Source organism: Cydia strobilella, chromosome Z (assembly GCF_947568885.1).
Source record: "Cydia strobilella chromosome Z, ilCydStro3.1, whole genome shotgun sequence".
In the NCBI taxonomy this organism is placed as follows: Eukaryota; Metazoa; Arthropoda; class Insecta; order Lepidoptera; family Tortricidae; genus Cydia; species Cydia strobilella.
Window position 1 is genome coordinate 1,968,990 of NC_086068.1, and position 21,746 is coordinate 1,990,735.

Here is a 21,746-nt window from a genome sequence, read left to right on the forward strand (position 1 = left end):
TACAAATACATAAATATATAGAAAACACCCAAGACTCAGAAACAAATATTTGTGCTCATCACACAAACAAATGCCCTTACCGGGATTCGAACCCAGGACCATCGGCTTCACAGGCAGGGTCACTACCCACTAGGCCAGACCGGTCGTCAATTTCAAGATATAACCCCTAAAGTAAATTGGGGCATTTTCTATGAAAAGGGACCTTATTGTCGATGGCGCTTACGCCGCACAGCGTCGCGCAGCATTGTATTTATTTCGGAGCATCGTTTATAATGGCGTAAGCGCCATCGACAATAAGGTCCCTTTTTATAGAAAACACCACAATTAATAATGTCGTTCACAGAAGTGGTGGTCCTCAGAGCCGTAAGGGGTCACGACGCACGGCTTCCCTGCGGCCAAGGCAAGGTGTTTCTAGACGGGCCTGACGCTTACGTGCTGTGGCTCAAGAACGAAAGGGAATTCCTCTACCGCTTCCCTAATGAGGAGACTCAACGAAGGTACGCGTACTACGTAGGCGAACAACACGCGTTGAATCAATCCTTTGATACCTTCTAGAAGTGTCCTACGTCCTCGTACGTAGTGTCCTCGTTGCGAACGCGAACGCCGTGGGCCCGCCGCGCCGCGCCGCTTCGCGTTGCGAGTTGTTCGCTTACGTAAGGGACTAAGAGGTGTTGTGGCTCCTCTGCGGGTATTCAGTTGTAAAATATTCCTTTAAGTTACCCATTTTGCATGCTAAATTCGGTTGAGCATGTACACCTACCACTATAAGGATGACTCACGTTAGACCGGGCCGTGTCCGGGCCGGAGCTTTCGGCGCTTACTTTTCTATGATATGACAGGTGATCACGTGATGCTTTCCATAGAAAACGAAGCGCCGGAAGCTCCGGCCCGGTCACGGCCCGGTCTAACGTGAGTCATCCTATAACCGACCTATACAGTACGATGCTTGTTTTATATAAATATTTTCAATTTAATTTAGTCGTTATGTTGTATCTTCTTGCTGTGTAACTTTTTCTTATTTTACTATTTGTTGACTGTATGTTATTTTATGTATTTTTTCTTCTTGTCTGTTACCTTCCGTGATTCTTCTCACCTGATGGTCTCACCGGAAGATCAGCGCTGGAAGCCACCAGCAACATGCTGAGATGAGGCCATTTCGTGGCACTTTAATCTTATTCTGTGTTTTCTTTTATATTATGTATCTTTTATATTGTGTAATGTCTCCTTTGTTTGTGCTTACGAATAAAATTTTATTCTATTCTATAAATTAATTACTATTTAAAATGTTTAATGCAAAATTAATTACCTTTATCAGACTTACCCCATCTATCGCTAACTCAACACTACTTCCCCAGATCACTCTCACTAGACCAAGTATTCGGCACGACGTGCATCGCGGGCGCCTGCCACGACGACACCTCTCTCCTTCTAAAGCGCGTGAGCGACAGAGACAGCGGCGTTTATCGCTGCCGGGTGCACTATCAGGCGTCGCCGTCGGTGGACTATGTCATCGATATAAGACTGGTTGGTGAGTAGTTGTGTACGTATAGTTCTACCACAATCTCTCTCTCACAGTATTGCCTAATCTAACCCATAGTCTGTGGTGTTGCCTAATCTAACCCATAGTCTGTGTTTTTATCCAAAGTACTGTTAAGGATGACTCACTTTAGACCAGGCCGTGTCCGGACCGTGTCCGGGCCGGAGCTTCCGGCGCTTACTTTTCTATGACAGGTGATCACGTGATGCTTTCCATAGAAAACGAAGCGCCGCAAGCTCCGGCCCGAACACGGCCCGGTCTAACGTGAGTCATCCTTTACTCGAAGTACCTACTGTCACTGGTAGAAGTATTAGAACAAATTAAATTATTTACAGAAAATACTCACATCACACATCATCACATGGTTGATTCAGTTAGAAGGTCGAACCCTACTGTTCTACCTTAGTGATGGCCAGGGTCGCCTTAGCCTTCAGTAACAAGTGCATATACTTGGAAAAATTCGACCTATGCCGCTGTGGCCCGGTGGCCGAATGGGTCACTTTTCCTTAGTATATAACATTTATTTCAGTTTACCTACTGTTATTTGAAACTAGCTTTTGCCCGCGACTTCGTCTGCTTGGAGTTAGTAATTTGGGTAGCTTATTTTTTATCTAATCTGCCTTTTATCGATTTCCTATACAAACTTCCACCCCCCTAAAGGGTGATTTCTGGAATAAAAACTATCCTATGTCCTTCCCCGGGAAACTATCTCTATGCCAAATTTCAACTAAATCGGTTCAGCGGTTTAACCGTGAAGAGGTAACAGACAGACAGATAGACACACTTTTGCATTTATAATAAAGTTAGACCAAGAAAAGTCTACACCGATTTTGATAGCATACGCAGTGCAAGTGTTATTTTAAACGTCAAACTTCTATGAAATCATGACGTAACCCAGGTAGCAAAATGACGTCAGCGACGTCATAATGACGTCAGCGACGACATTATGACGGCATTATTACGTCATAATGACGTCGCTGACGTAATTATGACGTATTAATGCTACTGGGGAATTACACTTGCACTGCGTGTGCTATCAAAATCGCTGCAGACTTTTCTTGGTCTAGCTTTATTAGTATGGATTATGACGTTTAAAATAACACTTGCACAGTCTGTCCTATCAAAAATCGCTGCCAACTTAGCTTGGTAGGTATAATTCTAAGCTTTAGAATCACGAATGTATTTCAGATTCTCCCGGCACGCCTCAGATCTACAATGACGCTGGTGAACCACTTAAGAGAGGTCACATCCAGCACATTAGCCTTGGAACCAACTTTACTCTCACCTGCGAAGTTGCTGATGGTAAGTTAATCTTCTTTTTTAGTTTATTTAGAACACAAATGGATTTGAAGTACAAATGTACTTAACATACTTAAGAAACAGACCTGGAGGTTCATTCATATCATATCATTTATTGATTGTAAAGTCATGTATATACATACATTTTATAATTTAGGTGTTACATCAATTCTGAAAGTCAGTCCATGACGTCCTGTGAGGACATACAACAATATATTAGACCGTAATCTAGGCTAAACATTATAAAATAAAATAAATTAATAATCATGCGAACTAACAAATCTACAGTCATTACTAAGAACATAATGTTACCATACACACTAAACAGCAGAGATAAAAAGAAGATCAAAGAAAAACATGAGCCATACCTACCTAGGTAGGTAGGACAACCGGAAAGTTACATTTATACATTTACTTATTTATATTTATATTCAATACTTGATATATTTCCATAGCGCTGACTAAAGGATGACTCACGTTAGACCGGACCGTGTCTGGGCCGGAGCTTCCGGCGCTTACTTTTCTATGACATGACAGGTGATCACGTGATGCTTTCCATAGAAAACGAAGCGCCGGAAGCTCCGGCCCGGACACGGCCTGGTCTAACGTGAGTCATCCTTAATATGGCGGGATTTACAGTTTTTAAGAGACGTGTTAATAAAATATCAAATAGTCTGCAACCGCTACGTAATTTTTTGCTATTCATTTTGTTAATAAGTATAAAAATGTGACGTGTTTACTCTAAGCTTTAAATCATAGACATAGTATATACAAGTAGTAGTAGTAGTATAGACGCGCCACCGAGCGACCGGGGGTAAGAGAAAGAATAGAGTTAGACTAAGAAAAGTCTGCAGCGATTTTGATATCACACGCAGTGCGTTATTTATACGTCATAATTTCATAGACGTTTGACATTCAAAATAACACTTGCACTGCGTATGCTGTCAAAATCGCTGCAGACTTTTCTTGGTCTTACTCTATTCATATAAAATGTACGCAATTTATCCGGTTTGCATGTCCAATGTCTTTTCTCTTTCACTTATAAATTTTGGTATTTCGCCTTCGCCTCCTTGCTATGATGCCCACATGATGCCATACGACCATGAAAAAATGCCCGGTCGGTGATAAAGACAAAGCATGGCACTATTTTCTCTTTTCTCTTATAGGAATCGCAATAAGACTATCTTTCTTCATCAAAGAGTGTCAGGCCATTGCCTTAAATGATACACGTTTTCTATGTATCCCAGAGCCTGACACGCTTCTCTTCTGGCGTCGCAACGGCATCGTGATCGAGCGCGCCGAGGCGTCGCGCCCGCGCACGCTACGCGCTACAGTTAGCGTGACCAACGCGACGCGCGTCGAGCTGGACGCGCATTACGAGTGCCTCGCGCAGAACGCCGACGTCACAGAGCCGCTGAGCGCGAGTGTGCTGGTCACTATGTATTGTGAGTACCTAACCTACACGTAATTACTTCATCATATCAGCCTTCTATCGCCCACTGCTGAGCATAAAGGATGACACGTTAGATCGGGCCGTGACCGGGCCGGAGCTTCCGGCGCTTACTTTTCTATGACATGACAGGTGATCACGTGATGCTTTCCATAGAAAACGAAGCGCTGGAAGCTCCGGCCCGGTCTAACGTGAGTCATCCTTAAGCCTCTCTTCGAGTACGCCACTTATTCCGGTCCTGAGCCAATCTCATCCAGAAGTGTCCCGCAATCTTCCGAATGTCGTCCACCCAACGGACGCCAGGCACTCCTTTCGTCTGAAAGCGGCCACCATTCCGTTAACATTTCGGCCCACCTGCCATCACCCTGTCTGGCAACATATATGTCCCTGAGTGATTACTTAGTACACAAGATGTCTCTGTGTCTACTATACATGTAACCGCGCACACTGTGCGCCAGTTTATACAAAAGGCGTCCGCCATGAATCTAGTATAAAACTGGATTAGGCATGAGTGGTGGGGGGAACTGTCAGAACGTGATAATCTTTTATGTATCAGGAGTAGCAGAGAAAGCGTTATTATTGTTTGTACTTGTTACAGTCTCACATTTTTTTGATTTCACCGTAAATTTGTATGGTTTATGGTGGGCTACAAATCTACTCTACCAATCGTAATGTCGCATTGCGTATGTTCTGTCCCTCACGGGCGTTCGGTAGGCCACTAGGTGTTCGCGGGCTAGGTTTCCGCAACTCGACGTCTTACGATGCGCCTATTTTGCGTGATGGGTTGCCGGCACTACTCCTGCCAACCCAACTCCTCCAAGAAGCCTAGCAGACCCTTGATGTTGCCGACGACTTCTGGGAGAGACCCCGGCGAACCGAGGTATTGTGCCCGGTATTCTGCCACCCCTGGACATTCGAGGATGACGTGGGCGGCTGTCTCTTCTGCCTCCATGCATGCCCTGCAAAGGGGGCTATCTGTAACACGCATGGTTAGTAAGTGTTTGTTTAGTGAGGCGTGGCCAGTTATGGCTCCAGTTAGTAGCCGGAGTTGTGGCCTCTTCAGCAGTCGCAGCCTCCGTGACAGACCTGGGTTGATCGTCGGGAGGGCTTCCTTCGCCTGTCTGCAGGTACCTAGGTTAGTCCAATACTGTTGGTGTTTTACCTTGGTGTTGTGTCGCAGCATGTTCCGGAGCCAGGCATATGGCAGAGGTAGGATTGGCTCCGGTCCTGCCACCTTCAGTTCCGAGCCTCCTCTTGCTAATATGTCGGCTGCATCGTTACCTCGCGAGTTGCTGTGTCCTTTAATCCACTGCAGAGTTACGCTATTGGTGGTACATACCTCTGATAGAGCTTTGTGGCATTCGTAGATTAGCCCTGAGGTCAAAGTATAACTTTGCAGGGCTTGTAATACCGACCGACTATCGGAGAGTATGCGGATGGGGTAGTCCAGTACTTTCCTTGAGACGATTGCGTGTGCTGCCATTATGATGCCCATACATTCTGCCTGGAAGACTGTGTTATGTGCACCAAGTGGTGTCGAGATGTGTATGTTTAGGTCCTCTGAGAATGCCCCAGCGCCAGTGCCTGACCTTGTCTTTGATCCATCCGTGAAGATTCTCAGCTCCCTTGGGTTGAGTCCTTCATGGGGTTCTTCGTGTAATTGTATTTTGTACTTTTTGTCGAAGACGAATTGCCTGGGTATCCTGTCAGTCACCGCCTCAATTAGCGGTTCCTTACCTATGGCCTCGTAGAGGATCTCGGTGTGTGGCACCCTAGGCGGTCTCCAGAGATTAGATTTTTTGAGACGTACCGCCGCAGCTAGCGCTTCCTGTTGTATAAAGAGGTGCAGCGGCGGCAGGCCCAGTAGGGCTTCCAGGGCCGCAGTTGGTGTTGTTCTCATGCAGCCCGTGGCCGCCATACAGGCCAGCCTCTGGAGTCGTTGTAGTCTAGCTTCCACTGTGGATAGTTTGGTGCGTGGCCACCATACTATCGCGCCGTAGCTTATTATTGGTCGTATGATTGCCTGGTAGAGCCATAGAATTATCCTGGGAGTTAGTCCCCAGGTTTTACCAACCATTCTACGACATTGCCAGAATGCGATTGTAGCTTTGTCAATTTTGCTGTTTAAGTGATTGCTCCAATTTAGTTTGCTGTCGAGTATTACCCCTAGATACTTTACCTCTGCAGATAGTTGGAGTTCTGTATTGAACAGTTTGGGAAGGCGGTAGTTTCCCAAATTGCGTTTGTTGGTGAACATAACCAGATCCGTCTTGCGTGGATTGACTGTGAGTTCGTTGTTAATGCACCAGCGCTCCACGATGGCTAGTGCAGAGCGGGTAACCTCGCACACCGTACCTGAATGATTGCCGCTCGTTAGTATCACTATGTCGTCGGCATAGCCGATCGTGTAGTAGTGATTGTTGTTTAGTGTAGTGATCAGGTCGTTCACCACTAGGTTCCATAGAAGTGGTGATAGGACTCCGCCTTGGGGGCATCCCTTTGCCACTAGTGCCTGTTGTGTCTCACCTGTCCCGAGTTTGATGACTCTCTGGCTCAACATGTTGTTTATCCATTTGGTCATAACTGCATTCGCACCGTGCCTTACCAGTGCTGCTGTTATGCTGCTGAACCTGGTCCTGTCGAAAGCTCCCTCTATATCAATAAAGGTTCCTAAGCACATGGACCTGCTTTTGATCGCCACCTCGATTTTGCTTACCACTGCATGAAGTGCCGACTCTGTAGATTTGCCAGGGCTGTAGGCATGTTGGTTGGGATGTAGGGGCACATTACTTAGCACCCTCTCCCTCAGATACCTGTCGCACAACCTCTCCAAGGTTTTCAGCATGAAGGAGGTCAGGCTGATGGGCCTAAACGATTTAGGATCCGAGTAGTCGCCTTTACCTGGTTTCGGTATGAAGATCACTTTGACCTCTCTCCATCTTTTCGGCACATATCTGTGAGCCAGGCAGGCGCGCAGAACGATGGTCAGCTTCAGGGTGAGATGCTTCCCGCCCCATTTGAGTAGCGCAGGGAAGATCCCGTCCGTTCCTGAAGACTTGAAGGAGTCAAAGCTGTTTATGGCCCACTGCGTGCGCTGCAGGCTGATTACCTCGTGTGTCTGTAGCCACTCGTCCTCTGTCGGAGTAGTCTCCTCTTCCCCCAGACTCACTGGGTGCGATATAGCGCAGTCCGGGAAGTGTGTTTGCACCAGGACCCGCTCTGCTTCCTCCGGTGAGTTGGTGAGAGAGTTGTCTGGCTTACGCAGGGATCCTAAGGTAATAGTCGAGTTGGTGGAGAGGACCTTCCTTACCCTGTTAGCTTGCATGGTGGTCTCAATGTCAGTACAGAACTTGCGCCATGAGTTTGTGCTTCTGTACCTGAGACGTTTTTTGTACGCGGCCTTGGTGGACTTGTAGTTATCCCAGTCCTCGTCGGCGCCAGTGTTCATAGCTCTGTTGAGTTGCCTCCTCATCTTGCGCCTGAGTCTCTCCAGCTCAGGTCCCCACCAGTTGTTCTTCCTTCCGCTTCCTGTCGGTGGGGTGGATAATGGGCATGCCTGTTGGTAGCAATCCAGGATAGTGTTCGTGAGGATGTCTACCTGTTCTTCAATTCTCGCTGTGCCTTCCAATTTGAGGGGACCCCCCTGCTGTTCCAATGCTGCGCTTAAACGCAGGGTGTAGAGGTCGCGATTCGTCCTACGTGGGTCCCGCCTTGGCACTGCTGTGAGTGTTTTTACCTGAATGTCAAATCGAATCCACCTGTGGTCTGAGCACGACACCTCCTCCGATACATGCCAGTCCGAGACCAGTGCCAGTCGGTAGGCCACTTCTATAGGATCCTACCTTCTATGGCGTCCGCAACAGCGCGCATGTGCACGGAGCGGGCGAGCGAGTTAACGAAAAATACTAAGAGGATATAACCAAACGGAGTAGCCATTAACAGGCGTTCCCCTCTGTCGAAAATAGTCGGCCAATGGTCATACACAATGTATGGACTGACGTTTATCTGACATGGCTATTTTTACGTTACGTATACATTTGACGTTCCCCTCCCCCGCAAAAATCGGCAGACCTTTTTGTAAAGAAAATTACAGACGTGGCGTCTCCGTTTTGGTAATATCTGGTTATATCCTCCTAGTCAAAATATTATGAGCGTCGCTCTGACGCGGGCGCGTGCGGCGGATTTTACCTACAATGTCACCTGCGCGCGTACACGTGCGTGCACTCATGACGAGCGACATTGCGGACTCCCTAAGACAGCCGGGGTTATCTCGATTTGTGTAAGTAAATTACCCCGATAATTATTGATTTCTTTAATTTCAGTGCCTCCTCTAAGCGTGGAGATACGCCTAAATAACAACGTAGATTTTGAAGCGGGCCAACCCCGAGTGGTGGACTGCGTGGTGGTTGGCTGCGTGCCGCCCCCTTCCATCACCTGGCACCTGGGGGACACGCTGCTGAGGCCGAGCGTGCATAAGGTAGGACAACAAAGGTAGAATGGTGGATTGCGTGGTGTTGGCTGCGTGCCTCCCCCCTCCGTCACCTGGCATTTAGGGGACACTTTACTAAGACTGAGCGTGCATAAGGTAGATATTTTTTATCATTTTCCATATATTATTAAATTTGTTGCATTTTAAAGGCGTCCAGATTTGGTAAACGCGCCACATGATATGTCTAACCTAACTATGCGCGTGCACTTCCTAGTATTACAACAAATATATGGCTGAACTGCTTATTTGTTAATTTAATCTTTTAAATAAAAAATAAAATAAATAAAACATATTTATTTCAGATCAAAAGCGATCCATATTTTGTTAGTAACATTTTAGCCTTAATATTATGTTAGTAACCTATATCTACTTAGACCTACCAATGACTACTTCTGTCCAGTACCTAATGAGCGGGCAGTCAAGGCGCTCGGCTAACGCCCTTAGCATGCTGTTAGTGCTGCCGCGCACACGTCGGAGTAATGAGGCCACTCTCTTCCGTCTAATGGCATAGAAGTCGTCCGTTCGCGCCTCGGCGAACATGCCTGACGCACTACAGTGCCTCGGCAGCCTTAACAGCACCCTAAGGACATTATTGTACTGGACTCGCAACGTGTTGTAGGCCCTTTGTGTAAAACTTGCCCACAGACCGCACGTGTAAAACGTCTGACAATACGCTCTAAATAGCGTCAGCTTTACTTGCTTATTACACCGTGCGAATCTGCGGGCAAGCATGTTGCCTCTTATAGACATTGCCCTCCTTTCTCTCTCTGACTAAATCATCTCTTAGTTCATTATTAATTACATGACCCAGATATTTAAATTTGTTTACTACATTAAGGGGTGCGCCTCCCATCACGATTCTAGGTACAGTGGTCGGGTTATACTTTCGTGTCTTGAATACCATGACCTCACTTTTTCCTGCATTGTACCTAAGACCATGCCGGTCAGCGTATGCCTCGCACCTCGCAAGTAGTTTCCTGATCGAGTCCCACAGTTAAACCCAGAGTGCAGAGGTTAGACGAAACATTGTCGAGATTCGGCGAATAAGACGCTTTTTTAGACCAATCTTACACCAAGTTACTAGTTAACGGGGATTGAGACGTAGACGGTGAAGGAACAGGAAGCCGTGATCACGCTTGACTTTGGTATAATATTTACCGTCAAATAATAATTATATATAATTTGCAGGAACTCCACGACGGCAACTACACGGTATCCTCATTGACACTAGCGCCATCTCTCCGCGACGGCGGGCGCGAGCTCGCGTGCCGCGCCCACAACTCGCTCCTCCCCGGCCAGGTGTTCCAGGACCAGGTCACGCTGAACGTGGGCTGTGAGTTGTCTATACTAACTACACGTGACACTGGCGCCATCTGTCGACGGCGCGAGCTCCCACATCCCCAGGCTGGAGTTCCAGGACCAGGTCACGCTGAACGTGGGCTGTGAGTTGTCTATACTAACTACACGTGACACTGGCGCCATCTGTCGACGGCGCGAGCTCCCACTTCCCCAGGCTGGTGTTCCAGGACCAGGTCACGCTGAACGTGGGCTGTGAGTTGTCTATACTAACTACACGTGACACTGGCGCCATCTGTCGACGGCGCGAGCTCCCACATCCCAAGGCTGGAGTTCCAGGACCAGGTCACGCTGAACGTGGGCTGTGAGTTGTCTATACTAACTACACGTGACACTGGCGCCATCTGTCGACGGCGCGAGCTCCCACTTCCCCAGGCTGGTGTTCCAGGACCAGGTCACGCTGAACGTGGGCTGTGAGTTGTCTATACTAACTACACGTGACACTGGCGCCATCTGTCGACGGCGCGAGCTCCCACATCCCCAGGCTGGAGTTCCAGGACCAGGTCACGCTGAACGTGGGCTGTGAGTTGTCTATACTAACTACACGTGACACTGGCGCCATCTGTCGACGGCGCGAGCTCCCACTTCCCCAGGCTGGTGTTCCAGGACCAGGTCACGCTGAACGTGGGCTGTGAGTTGTCTATACTAACTACACGTGACACTGGCGCCATCTGTCGACGGCGCGAGCTCCCACATCCCAAGGCTGGAGTTCCAGGACCAGGTCACGCTGAACGTGGGCTGTGAGTTGTCTATACTAACTACACGTGACACTGGCGCCATCTGTCGACGGCGCGAGCTCCCACTTCCCCAGGCTGGTGTTCCAGGACCAGGTCACGCTGAACGTGGGCTGTGAGTTATCTATACTAACTACACGTGACACTGGCGCCATCTGTCGACGGCGCGAGCTCCCACATCCCCAGGCTGGAGTTCCAGGACCAGGTCACGCTGAACGTGGGCTGTGAGTTGTCTATACTAACTACACGTGACACTGGCGCCATCTGTCGACGGCGCGAGCTCCCACTTCCCCAGGCTGGTGTTCCAGGACCAGGTCACGCTGAACGTGGGCTGTGAGTTGTCTATACTAACTACACGTGACACTGGCGCCATCTGTCGACGGCGCGAGTTCCCACTTCCCCGGGCTGGTGTTCTAGGACCAGGTCACTGAACGTGGGCTGTGAGTTGTCTATACTATACTAACTACACGTAGACACTGGCGCCATCTGTCGACGGCGCGAGCTCCCACTTCCCAGGGCTGGTGTTCCAGGACTAGGTCACTCTGAATGTGGGCTGTGAGTTGTCTATACTAACTACACGTAGACACTGGCGCCATCTGTCGACAGCACGAGCTGCGACTCCCCGGGCTGGTGTTCCAGGACCAGGTTATGATATAGGACAAACTCTTCAAACATAACCTAACTTCTTCCTAATTGTTTCAGATCGTCCAGTCTGCCTGTCAAGCGGCGAGGAGACCATAGGTGCCATGCCTGGAGAGGCCGAGACAGTAACTTGTGTGGTGGAGGCGTCACCGGAGCCCCTACAGTTCAGCTGGACCTTCGCGGACTCGCGCACCCTGTATACCAGCGTTAAGGTAGTTATCATAGTCATAGTCATATCATTTATTGCATACATGTGTTTACATTAGGTCTTATTTATATCTTAGGTTACAACATGCACCCGTTAGGGCATAGCAACATAGTTACTTAAATAATACTTAGTCTAAATTATATTTTAACAGCTATACATTATTCACCAGCTTAAATTATATTAAATTATAATTTATCATAAAATTATCCCAATATTAATATTTTTACAATTACAAATTTTTACATTATTATTATGAAATTCAATTTATTCCAAATTATCATTTAAGAAATCATTTAAAGAATAATAGCATTTGTGTAACAAAAATTCCTTGATTGCCTTATAAAATAATTTATAATTATTGTGCGACTTGATTTTGTTTGGCAGTTTATTGTATACCCGGATTGCTGTATATTGTGGGCTATTGGATAGCATTTTTGTTCTGGAAGGGGGGATAACAAGCTGATATTTTCTCCGGACACTATTTGGTTCCTTAAATAAATATTTATATTTCCACGCATATATGGCTAATGATAGGATATACTGGCACGGCAATGGCAGTATCCCGTGTTCCTCAAAATAGGGTCTGCTGCTTTCAGGGCATTGAATGCCAACCATTATTCGGACGCATTTTTTTTGCATGACAAATAAATCCTCGGAATCTGTGCTGTTGCCCCACAGCATGATTCCGTAACTTAACCGCGAGTGTGCTAATGCATGATAGGCCGATAGAGCAGTTTTTAAGTCTGTTGTCCTACGAAGGTTGTACAGTGCATATAGGAAGCTTGAGATTTTGGTTTTAGTTATTTCTATGTGTTTTTTCCAGTTTATGTTACTGTCTAGGGATATTCCTAACATGTTAAAAGTGTCCACTTCCTCAATTTTGGTGTTATTTATTATTATATTAATTTCTAATGGTTTATGAACTTCCAGTCTGCCTGTCAAGTGTTCACCGTAGAGAACGAGACTTACTTAATAGAAAAGAACAAAATACTATCTGGGCTCTATTACCTTAAAGATTTTCAAGAGATGTTTAAGCGCAAAAACAACACCCGTCTTAGGGCTTATCACTTAAAGGAAGACTCACGTTAGACCGGGCCGTGTCCGGGCCGGTGCTTCCGGCGCTTCGTTTTGTATGGAAAGCATCACGTGATCACGTGTCATGTCATAGAAAAGTAAGCGCCGGAAGCTCCGGCCCGGACACGGCCCGGTCTAACGTGAGTCATCCTTAAAGCTACAAAACCCATATCTCCCGCACTACCTAATCCATACAAACACTTTCTGGGCAACCGACGAGTTGGCTTGGAATAAAATCCCCTAACAGCATTTATACGTCATTATGACGTCAGCGACGTCATTATGACGCCATAATTACGTCATTATTAAGTCGCTGACGTCACTTTGCTACCTGGGTCCCAGAAGACGTATGGTTTTAGCACAAAATGTGAATCAGTTTAAAAATAAATAAGACGATAAATAATTACTGGATTCTACTGGATAACTAGTGAAAACATTGTTATGGCAGGTGTCCGGACGTCTTTGCAATAACCCATTCTCATTGTCCACTCAAACTTCAATCCATAGACCCAAAGAGGATATAATAGGATAGAGCGGTACTGACATAGTAAATTTTGTAGCCACAGTAAATTCACTGCCATCTATCGATGTTTTTTTTTGTTCTTTCACTGATACGCGTTAAAATTCAATAACAAACGAAACCGTCAACGCCATCTATACGAGAGTAGGCGAAAGGTAGTGGCGCCATCTGATCGAGAATCAAATTTTCTTGATTTTCGAGGCACGTTTTTTCCTTAGACTGTATCCATCTACCACGGAGCTATATCTATCTTTGCTAGACCGGTATACCGTTCACTTTTTCTGCAATAGTCTCAATGCCTGCGGCGACCGGTTCATGGGTGTCTATTGTTGCGCCTGTGAACAGGTTCCATCAGGCGTTCTACATGACATTAAAGCTCTGCAAGGGGCCTCTACGTGTTGGATCTATATCCCCACGTAAGTCTATCAAAAGACCGAGTTTTATATGAAATCCAAGAAGATATATATAAAATTTATCAACGTTTTCAGAAACTCCCAGGCCACCAGAACCGCTACAGCTCAACGCTTACCTGGTTGCCGCGAGCCGGCGACTACGGCGCGCTGCTCTGCCGAGCAACGAATTCGTTCGGCGAGCAAAAGCGCGCATGCGCGTACGCGGTGGCGCGGGGCGGCGCGCCGCGTGCGCCGCGGTGCGTGCTCAAGGAGGTGGGGACTCTAAGGATTCAGTGCAAGAAAGGTGAGGTTCTGGAGGTTCAAAACCCAGGTAGCATTTATACGTCATTATGACGTCAGCGACGTCATGCTGATGTCATAATGACGTCATAATGTCGCTGACGTCACTATGTTACCTGGGAACCTACGTTAGTTAGATGGCAGAAAAGACAACACAAATCCTAAGCCGTGGGGAGCTTGAAATTTCATTCAGTGCAAGAAAGAAGTCTTAGAAGTCTAAGTTTACGTTTGTGAGACATGACAACGCGCATCCTAAACCACCGATGGAAAGACTTATATTTGAAACGTATATTCTTCAAATGCCATTTAGGAAAGTTAAGGATAGTTGGTACAACCCCAAACAAATAAAAAGTCATGACGGCGTCGTCGCACATTTTCTTAGTCATTTTAAGTTTAGGTGTCGGTCAAGGCATTCATTAAAGCGGAGTTTAGTGTCACGCGGACCGTCCGTGCGGATCGCTCCGCACCGCCAAATTGTATGACAAAGCTGTCCGCGCGTACCACTCTAAAACGCTCCTTGAACTTAATACATATTGGTCCGGTGCGGAGCGATCTGCACGGACGATCCGCGTGACACTAAAACCCGCCTAAAAATGCCTTTGCAAGTAACAATAAAAAAAAAACAATGAACCGTTCCAGATTGGGACGGCGGCCGGCCCCAAACCGTTCACCTCGTGGTCCGCGACTCCACCGGTACGGTGGTCACCAACGCTTCCGACGCCGCGGGCCACTTCCAGCTAGCGTTGGCCGGGCGCAACCTGAGTGCGGTGGTGTACGCGAGCAACAGTAGGGGCCGGAGCGAGGAGGTGGAGTTACAGATGCAGAATACACCGATGAGCGCTTTTGGTGAGTCTTTAAGGATGTACAGATTTAAAAGTAAAAGATTTTTATCACTGAGGTCAAAACATACAGTTATAGATAGATAGCGTATATGGGGAATTTTCTATAAAAAGGGACCTTATTGTCTATGGCGCTTACGTCGCACAGCGTCGCGCGGCATTGTATTTATATCGCAGCATCGTTAATAATGGCGTAAGCGCCATCGACAATAAGGTCCCTTTTTATAGAAAATACCATATTATTCGTCTCAAAAAAAGAAGATAATAACACGTACGTAACACAACAAAAGTAACACAAGCCACGAAATGGTCCCGACTCAGCATGGTGCTAGCAATATAAATAATATAATAGCAGTAAAATTAAAATTAGGAAAAACTATAACTTCAGATCAATTATATTGGATCTTTTTTTATAATTCTACTGCATTCTTGACATTGTTTCAAAATTAACTGTATTAACCATGGAGACTATATAAAGGAGCCAAATCTCTATGTATGAAACGTGTCCATCAAAAAACAGTAATTAGGCGGCGCCACCATACACCGAAATACTACCAAAAACAACCTACGTAATTTGGTCGGGTTATTTGTTGCCTTATATGGTTCATGTTATACTCATGTCCCAGAGCCTAACTAGCACCACCGGAGAGATTAGGAACTATTATTTAAAGCTGAAAGCGGTCACTTTTGCAACAACTCTGCCATAAGAGATTGGCATCCTTTCTATACCATCCATAGTATTAACCTTTACTTAAATAATATTGGAAGTAAAAAAAACATGAATCGGCTTTTTAGTACCTCGCGAAAATTATTATAAACACGTAACAACCTACGAAATAAATACAATTGTGTACTATAATTGTAATTTAGTATCTTGCCTATTATTTCCAATCAAAGCTACATCAAAACCCATGTCATCCAGAAAAAAAAAACCTAATAAGACGATCTTTGCGGCAGGAGAGTACTAGTATAGTCCATCATTCGGACTTTTTTGTTGATTTTTGACCAAATACTTGGTTTTGTTTATTTGCTTGAGGCTCTAAATGTGCCATTTTCAACCAAAAGGATACTTATTGTCGCTTGTCAGTAAGGCGCTATTTCCATATAACTTCAATTAGAAATCAACCTTATCGACAAGCGACAATGTGGTACCTTTTGATTGAAAACGTCACAAATGATGAGAGAGTGTTAGTGTTACCCCTAATTTTCATTTTCCTATTGACTGGTACTGGTACGTACTGGTAATGGTAGGCCTTCGTGGCTCAGTTGGCAGAAGCGACTGGACCGGTGTTCCAATGGTCGCAGGTTCGAGCGCTGCCGGAGGTGTAAACTTTTCCATTTTTCCTTTAATTTAAAAATATATTTTAATTTTTCTAGCAGTGACAGAACCGACTCCGGTCCGCGGTTGGGCACGTTGGCTCGAGGTGTCAGCCATCGTTGTCGTTGTCACTGTCGCTATAGCGGCGACAACGCTCTGCGTGCGCGCGGTGCGGGCGAGGAGACACACGGACAACCCTGATCTGGTGCCGAGGGCGGACGGTGAGTGTTTGTCGGTGTCACTGTCGCTGTAGCGGCGACAACGCTATGCGTGCGCGCGGTGCGGGCGAGGAGACACACGGACAACCCTGATCTGGTGCCGAGGGCGGACGGTGAGTGTTTGTCGGTGTCACTGTCGCTGTAGCGGCGACAACGCTCTGCGCGCGCGCGGTGCGGGCGAGGAGACACACGGACAACCCTGATCTGGTGCCGAGGGCGGATGGTTAGTGTTTGTCGTTGTCACTGTCGCTGTAGCGGCGACAACGCTCTGCGTGCGCGCGGTGCGGGCGAGGAGACACACGGACAACCCTGATCTGGTGCCGAGGGCGGACGGTGAGTGTTTGTCGGTGTCACTGTCGCTGTAGCGGCGACAACGCTCTGCGTGCGCGCGGTGCGGGCGAGGAGACACACGGACAACCCTGATCTGGTGCCGAGGGCGGACGGTGAGTGTTTGTCGGTGTCACTGTCGCTGTAGCGGCGACAACGCTCTGCGCGCGCGCGGTGCGGGCGAGGAGACACACGGACAACCCTGATCTGGTGCCGAGGGCGGATGGTTAGTGTTTGTCGTTGTCACTGTCGCTGTAGCGGCGACAACGCTCTGCGTGCGCGCGGTGCGGGCGAGGAGACACACGGACAACCCTGATCTGGTGCCGAGGGCGGATGGTTAGTGTTTGTCGTTGTCACTGTCGCTATAGCGGCGACAACGCTCTGCGTGCGCGCGGTGCGGGCGAGGAGATACACGGACAACCCTGATCTGGTGCCGAGGGCGGATGGTGAGTGTTTGTCGTTGTCACTGTCGCTGTAGCGGCGACAACGCTTTGTCACCGTGTCACGGAGACACAAGAACGGATGGTTCTCTGTGCGCGCAGTGCAGACACAGACACACGTAAAGCGCTTTACACGGAGTGTTTGCCATTTGTCACTGTCGCGGCGACTACGCTGTATGTCTGTGTATGTGGTTAAATTAGATTCCTCATTCAATCGAAATCTTTCACCGTTTTGCAAATAAATAAATAAATATTTGGGAACAATCTTACACAGATCAACCTAGCCCCAAACAAGCAAAGCTTGTACTATGGGTACTATGCCGACGATAATACATACTTATTACCTCGCATCAGCACCGGAATGTGATTTATTTGCAAGTAGTTGGATGGATCTGTGTAAAGAATGTATGAGGTACTGTGAGGCGATGGATAAGCGTGAATCATCTGTTTTGTATTAGTTTTTTTTTCTTACATTTGTTCTGTTGTCCTTTCTAGACTGTATCATGTACCTAGTTGTATAAATACTTTCTATTATAAATTTCTCAGTGTATTAGTTCGCTGTAATGCTGTGTAAATTTTTTGAATTAATAAAATAAAAAAAATTAGGGGTCCGTACCCAAAGGGTGAAAACGCGACCCTATTACTAAGACTCCGCTGTCCGTCTGTCTGTCTGTCACCAGGCTGTATCTCATAAACCGTGATAGCTAGACAGTTGAAATTTTCACAGATGATGTATTGCTGTTGCCGCTATAACAACAAATACTAAAAACAGAATAATATAAATATTTAAATGGGGCTCCCATACAACAAACGTGATTTATTTGCTGTTTTTTCCGTAATGGTACGGAACCCTTCGTGCGCGAGTCCGACTCGCACTTGGCCGGTTTTATACAATGTATAGATAAATATATACTTTAAACAAATATTCGTGATTAACACAATTAAATGCCCTTACCGGGTTTTGAACCCAAACATCTTTCCTAAGCTAATCCTAATGATCTCCTTTTTGGCAACAGGAACGTTCCATCGCGAGCCCGACTTCGTGGGCGGCGAGCGGGTGCTGGGTACGACCAATATCACCGTCAACCAGCTGGCTTCGTGTCAGAATGTAAGTCAATAACGGATATTACCGCAATGTTCTGCCACCAGAGTGCAGCACTAGCCTTTTTAGTAAACCATAGAGTAACTTATACTGTACCTTTAACAGGTTTTTGACATGTTTTCAGAGATAATAAAATATGACATTGATGCATCAAGGCGGTTTGTTTACAGAGTACCTACCGGGTAACGCGAATCCGAAATTTAGCTATCTGCCTCTTTATCGCTCGAATATGCAAGAGTGACAGAGATGTTAGAAAGCGAAATTTCGATTTTCTTGTTTCGCGATAGACCCTCAGATTGTGGTAGTGGCGCCACCTACGCAGTTTCGCGTAATATTCCCTAATCACGATGTATCCCAAATACCCGAACAGGGGCCCGTTTCTCAAAAGCTTGTAACTTGTAATACAAGTGGAAGTCCCTTTCTAACAAAAGCTGTCAAAAAGTGACATCATTGTATTACAAGTTACAAGCTTTTGAGAAACGGGCCCCAGATATGTATTCCTACAACTTCAAAATCTAACAACTCAATCATAACTTTCTATGGAGTGTAGAAGTAAAAGGATCAAAATATCTATGTATGAAAAGTGTCCATCAAAAAACTTTAAAATTTAAATAGGTGATGTATTGACCCCATTCGTAGTGCTCGTAAGACCGGTCTTTAGGAAGTAATATATATTACTAAAGGGGCCCACTGACTATCAGTCCGCCGGACGATATCGGCCTGTCAGTTGTTCGGAACTGTAAAATTTTTGTTCTAACTGACAGACCGATATCGTCCGGCGGACTGATAGTCAGTGGGCCCCTTTAGACTCCACTGTCCGTCTGTCAGTCACCAGGCTGTATCTCATGAACCTGATAACTAGACAGTTGAAATTTTCACAGATGATGTGTTTCTGTTGCCGCTATAACAAATACTAAATAGTACGGAACCCTCGGTGGGCGAGTCCTACTCGCACTTTTCCGGTTTTTAATAAAACCTAGGAAAGTGTGTTCTTTAGGGCATACACTAGGAACTACCTTTGCAATATGCGCACGTATCAAAACTACATTAAAATACATAGGTATGTACATTGTACAAGTATAAAACAAAGTCGCTTTCCGCTCTGTATGTCTGTCTGTCCCTATGTATGCTTAGATCTTTAAAACTACGCAACGGATTTTGATGCGGTTTTCACCTATCAATAGAGTAATTCTTGAGGAAGGTTTTAGTGCATAATTTGTAAAGGTTTTATGTAACCCGTGCGAAGCCGGGGCGGGTCGCTAGTAAAAAAATAAGACTTAATTTATTTATTTAATCGTATGGCATACATACCTACATTGAGGGCAATCAGAGTGTAGCCCTGAGGTTGCCAAGCCAAGCAACCAACTCAGGTGTCACGGTGCTCAGATCCTCAGCAGGCCCAGGGTATGAGTGGAGTGGGCAGCGTTTAAAAATATGTTCTGTGGTCTGCTCTTCCTCTCCACATTCGCAAAGTGGGGAAGCCGTCCATCCCCATTTGTGTGTAGCTGAATTGCAGCGACCGTGTCCGGTTCTCAGCCTGTTCAGGCGGCACCAGATTTTACGAGGAAGGTCAAACCCTTTCGGTTTTGTAAACGGGTCAGATATGTGGCTTCCCGGAGTTGCCGAAGCAGACCATTCCGCTTTCCACCTATCCGAAACGTTAAAGCTGCTCAGGCTCGCAGCTGCAGCACAGGGTGGATTCCGGGATTTTAGTCGCCGAGGGGGTGGGCAGAAGAATTCCTCGTGGGCAGGCATTGCAGGGTTATTCGTGATCTTCTCAGCCTCCCCCCCTCCCTCCAATAAGACTTAATAATATCCACTGAAGCACTGGGTGCAGCTACGTGCCCCATTATGTAAAATTCTGTATTAATATTATGTTTGTACTAACCCTAGATTTAAGAATTAGTATGTATGTTACTAACACATTATGGATTGTTCGAAATAAATTATTATTGATTGTTTGATTGATATCTTTATTGCAGCAGTACTCGTCAACGCCAGTGCCCTCCTGCCGAGTGTTGGTGGGGTGTCCTCACCCCCCACCCGACACGTGTCCTGCCACGCAACATTCATACTACGTTTAACCCTTTCATCGTCTAAGACGTCAACTGACGCGCGCCTCAAGCCTTCGTAGGCTACACATACGTGGTATTTTCAAAAAGGGACCTTATTGTCGATGGCGCTTACGCCATTATTAACGATGCTCCGATATAAATACAATGCCGCGCGACGCTGTGCGGCGTAAGCGCCATCGACAATAAGGTCCCTTTTCATAGAAAATGCCCCATACACTGTCCAGGGTAACCAACCCAGGTAGCATTTATACGTCATTATGACGTCAGCGACGTTATTGTAACTTAATAATGACGTCATTATGACGTCGCTGACGTCACTTTGCTACCTGGAAAGTGGACTCCGAGTTACTGCTATTTTGGCGCAAATATATCCTATGAGCGTTTTCACATTGTCCGATTCAATATCGGATAGAAGTAAAATACTTGTATAAATAATGTGTATTTCTGTATCTATTTATTTATTTAAGAAACCATATAAACGAAGAGCTTATAAAAAGTGCCTAATACATGTAGCTTCGTTAGAACTGAATTAGTGCTTTAGGATTTATACATTAAAAGTAAATTCCCATTCCCACTGTTTAATAACTGGCCACCTTATGCTAAAAATGAATTCTATTCACCTATAAACATAATTCATTTTAGTATAAGATGTAAATAACTGGCCACCCTTTAATAACTAGCCACCATATACTAAAATTAAAATTTTGTTTATAGGTAAATAAAATTATTAGTTATTGACGATTTACACTAGTCAATTAAAAAACAGTTAAAATAAATAAATATATTTAAACTGACCCCTTACGTTTTTAAAGGGGCCCAATGACTCAGTCCGCCGGACGATATCGGCCTGTCAGTTGTTCGGAACTGTCAAATTGTTCTAACTGATAGGCCGATATCGTCCCCTTCTGCCCCTTAAGTCTTTTGATGCTCTTGTAATTCAAAATACACTTGTATTGTATGCAATTTTCTTTAAATGAAGTTCTTTCTTTCGTTCTTTAAACCTAAGTCCCAAATCGCTCGAAATGTTTCGCTCCGTAACGAGAAGCTTCAACAGGAGCACGCATTGGCGGATCGAGGCAAACTGTCTGAGTCTGCGTCGCTCCTCCAACCCGTGTTAATATGTTTATTTTACATTTTAATTAATGTTGTGATGGGGACACAGCTTATATCCGTGCGGAAACTTCTAAAAGGCTGAAATTACTAGTCTCATCACACTTTAAATTCTAGTCAAACTAGCTATAAGGTTGTAAATAAACTTTTTTATACACTGATATGTATTTTACTTGCCATACAAATTTTCATACCTATTAAATACAGGATGGCTAAAAAATAAGTGCATTCCCGTTGCCAGGGAGGTTTTGTGATTATACTGAGCAACTTCTACTATGGGACCAACCAGGAAATCGCGAAAAATTTACCCTCCCAT

The 21,746-nt window shown here is 45.9% G+C and overlaps 1 protein-coding gene across 1 annotated transcript; it reads left to right on the forward strand.

The window, feature by feature from the left end:
• Window positions 1-330: 330 nt before the first annotated feature.
• On the forward strand, window positions 331-20,492 carry LOC134755055 (neuronal cell adhesion molecule-like). The gene is made up of 13 exons (XM_063691532.1): window positions 331-497; window positions 1,356-1,528; window positions 2,726-2,839; window positions 3,057-3,059; window positions 4,084-4,281; window positions 8,609-8,763; window positions 9,964-10,108; window positions 11,568-11,719; window positions 13,798-14,005; window positions 14,641-14,847; window positions 16,221-16,379; window positions 18,160-18,251; window positions 20,228-20,492. The coding sequence occupies exons 1-13, from the start codon at window positions 331-333 to the stop codon at window positions 20,327-20,329; spliced, it is 1,875 nt and encodes a 624-aa protein (XP_063547602.1). The 3' UTR covers window positions 20,330-20,492.
• The last annotated feature ends 1,254 nt before the right edge of the window (window positions 20,493-21,746 follow it).

Bases quoted from the DNA above. Each gene is read 5' to 3' on its own strand.
- LOC134755055 (XM_063691532.1), top strand. From the start codon at position 331: ATGTCGTTCACAGAAGTGGTGGTCCTCAGAGCCGTAAGGGGTCACGAC. The intron at 14,848-16,220 runs GTGAGTCTTTAA...TTTTTCTAGCAG, and splicing joins TACACCGATGAGCGCTTTTG to TGACAGAACCGACTCCGGTC. The intron at 16,380-18,159 runs GTGAGTGTTTGT...TTTTGGCAACAG, and splicing joins TCTGGTGCCGAGGGCGGACG to GAACGTTCCATCGCGAGCCC.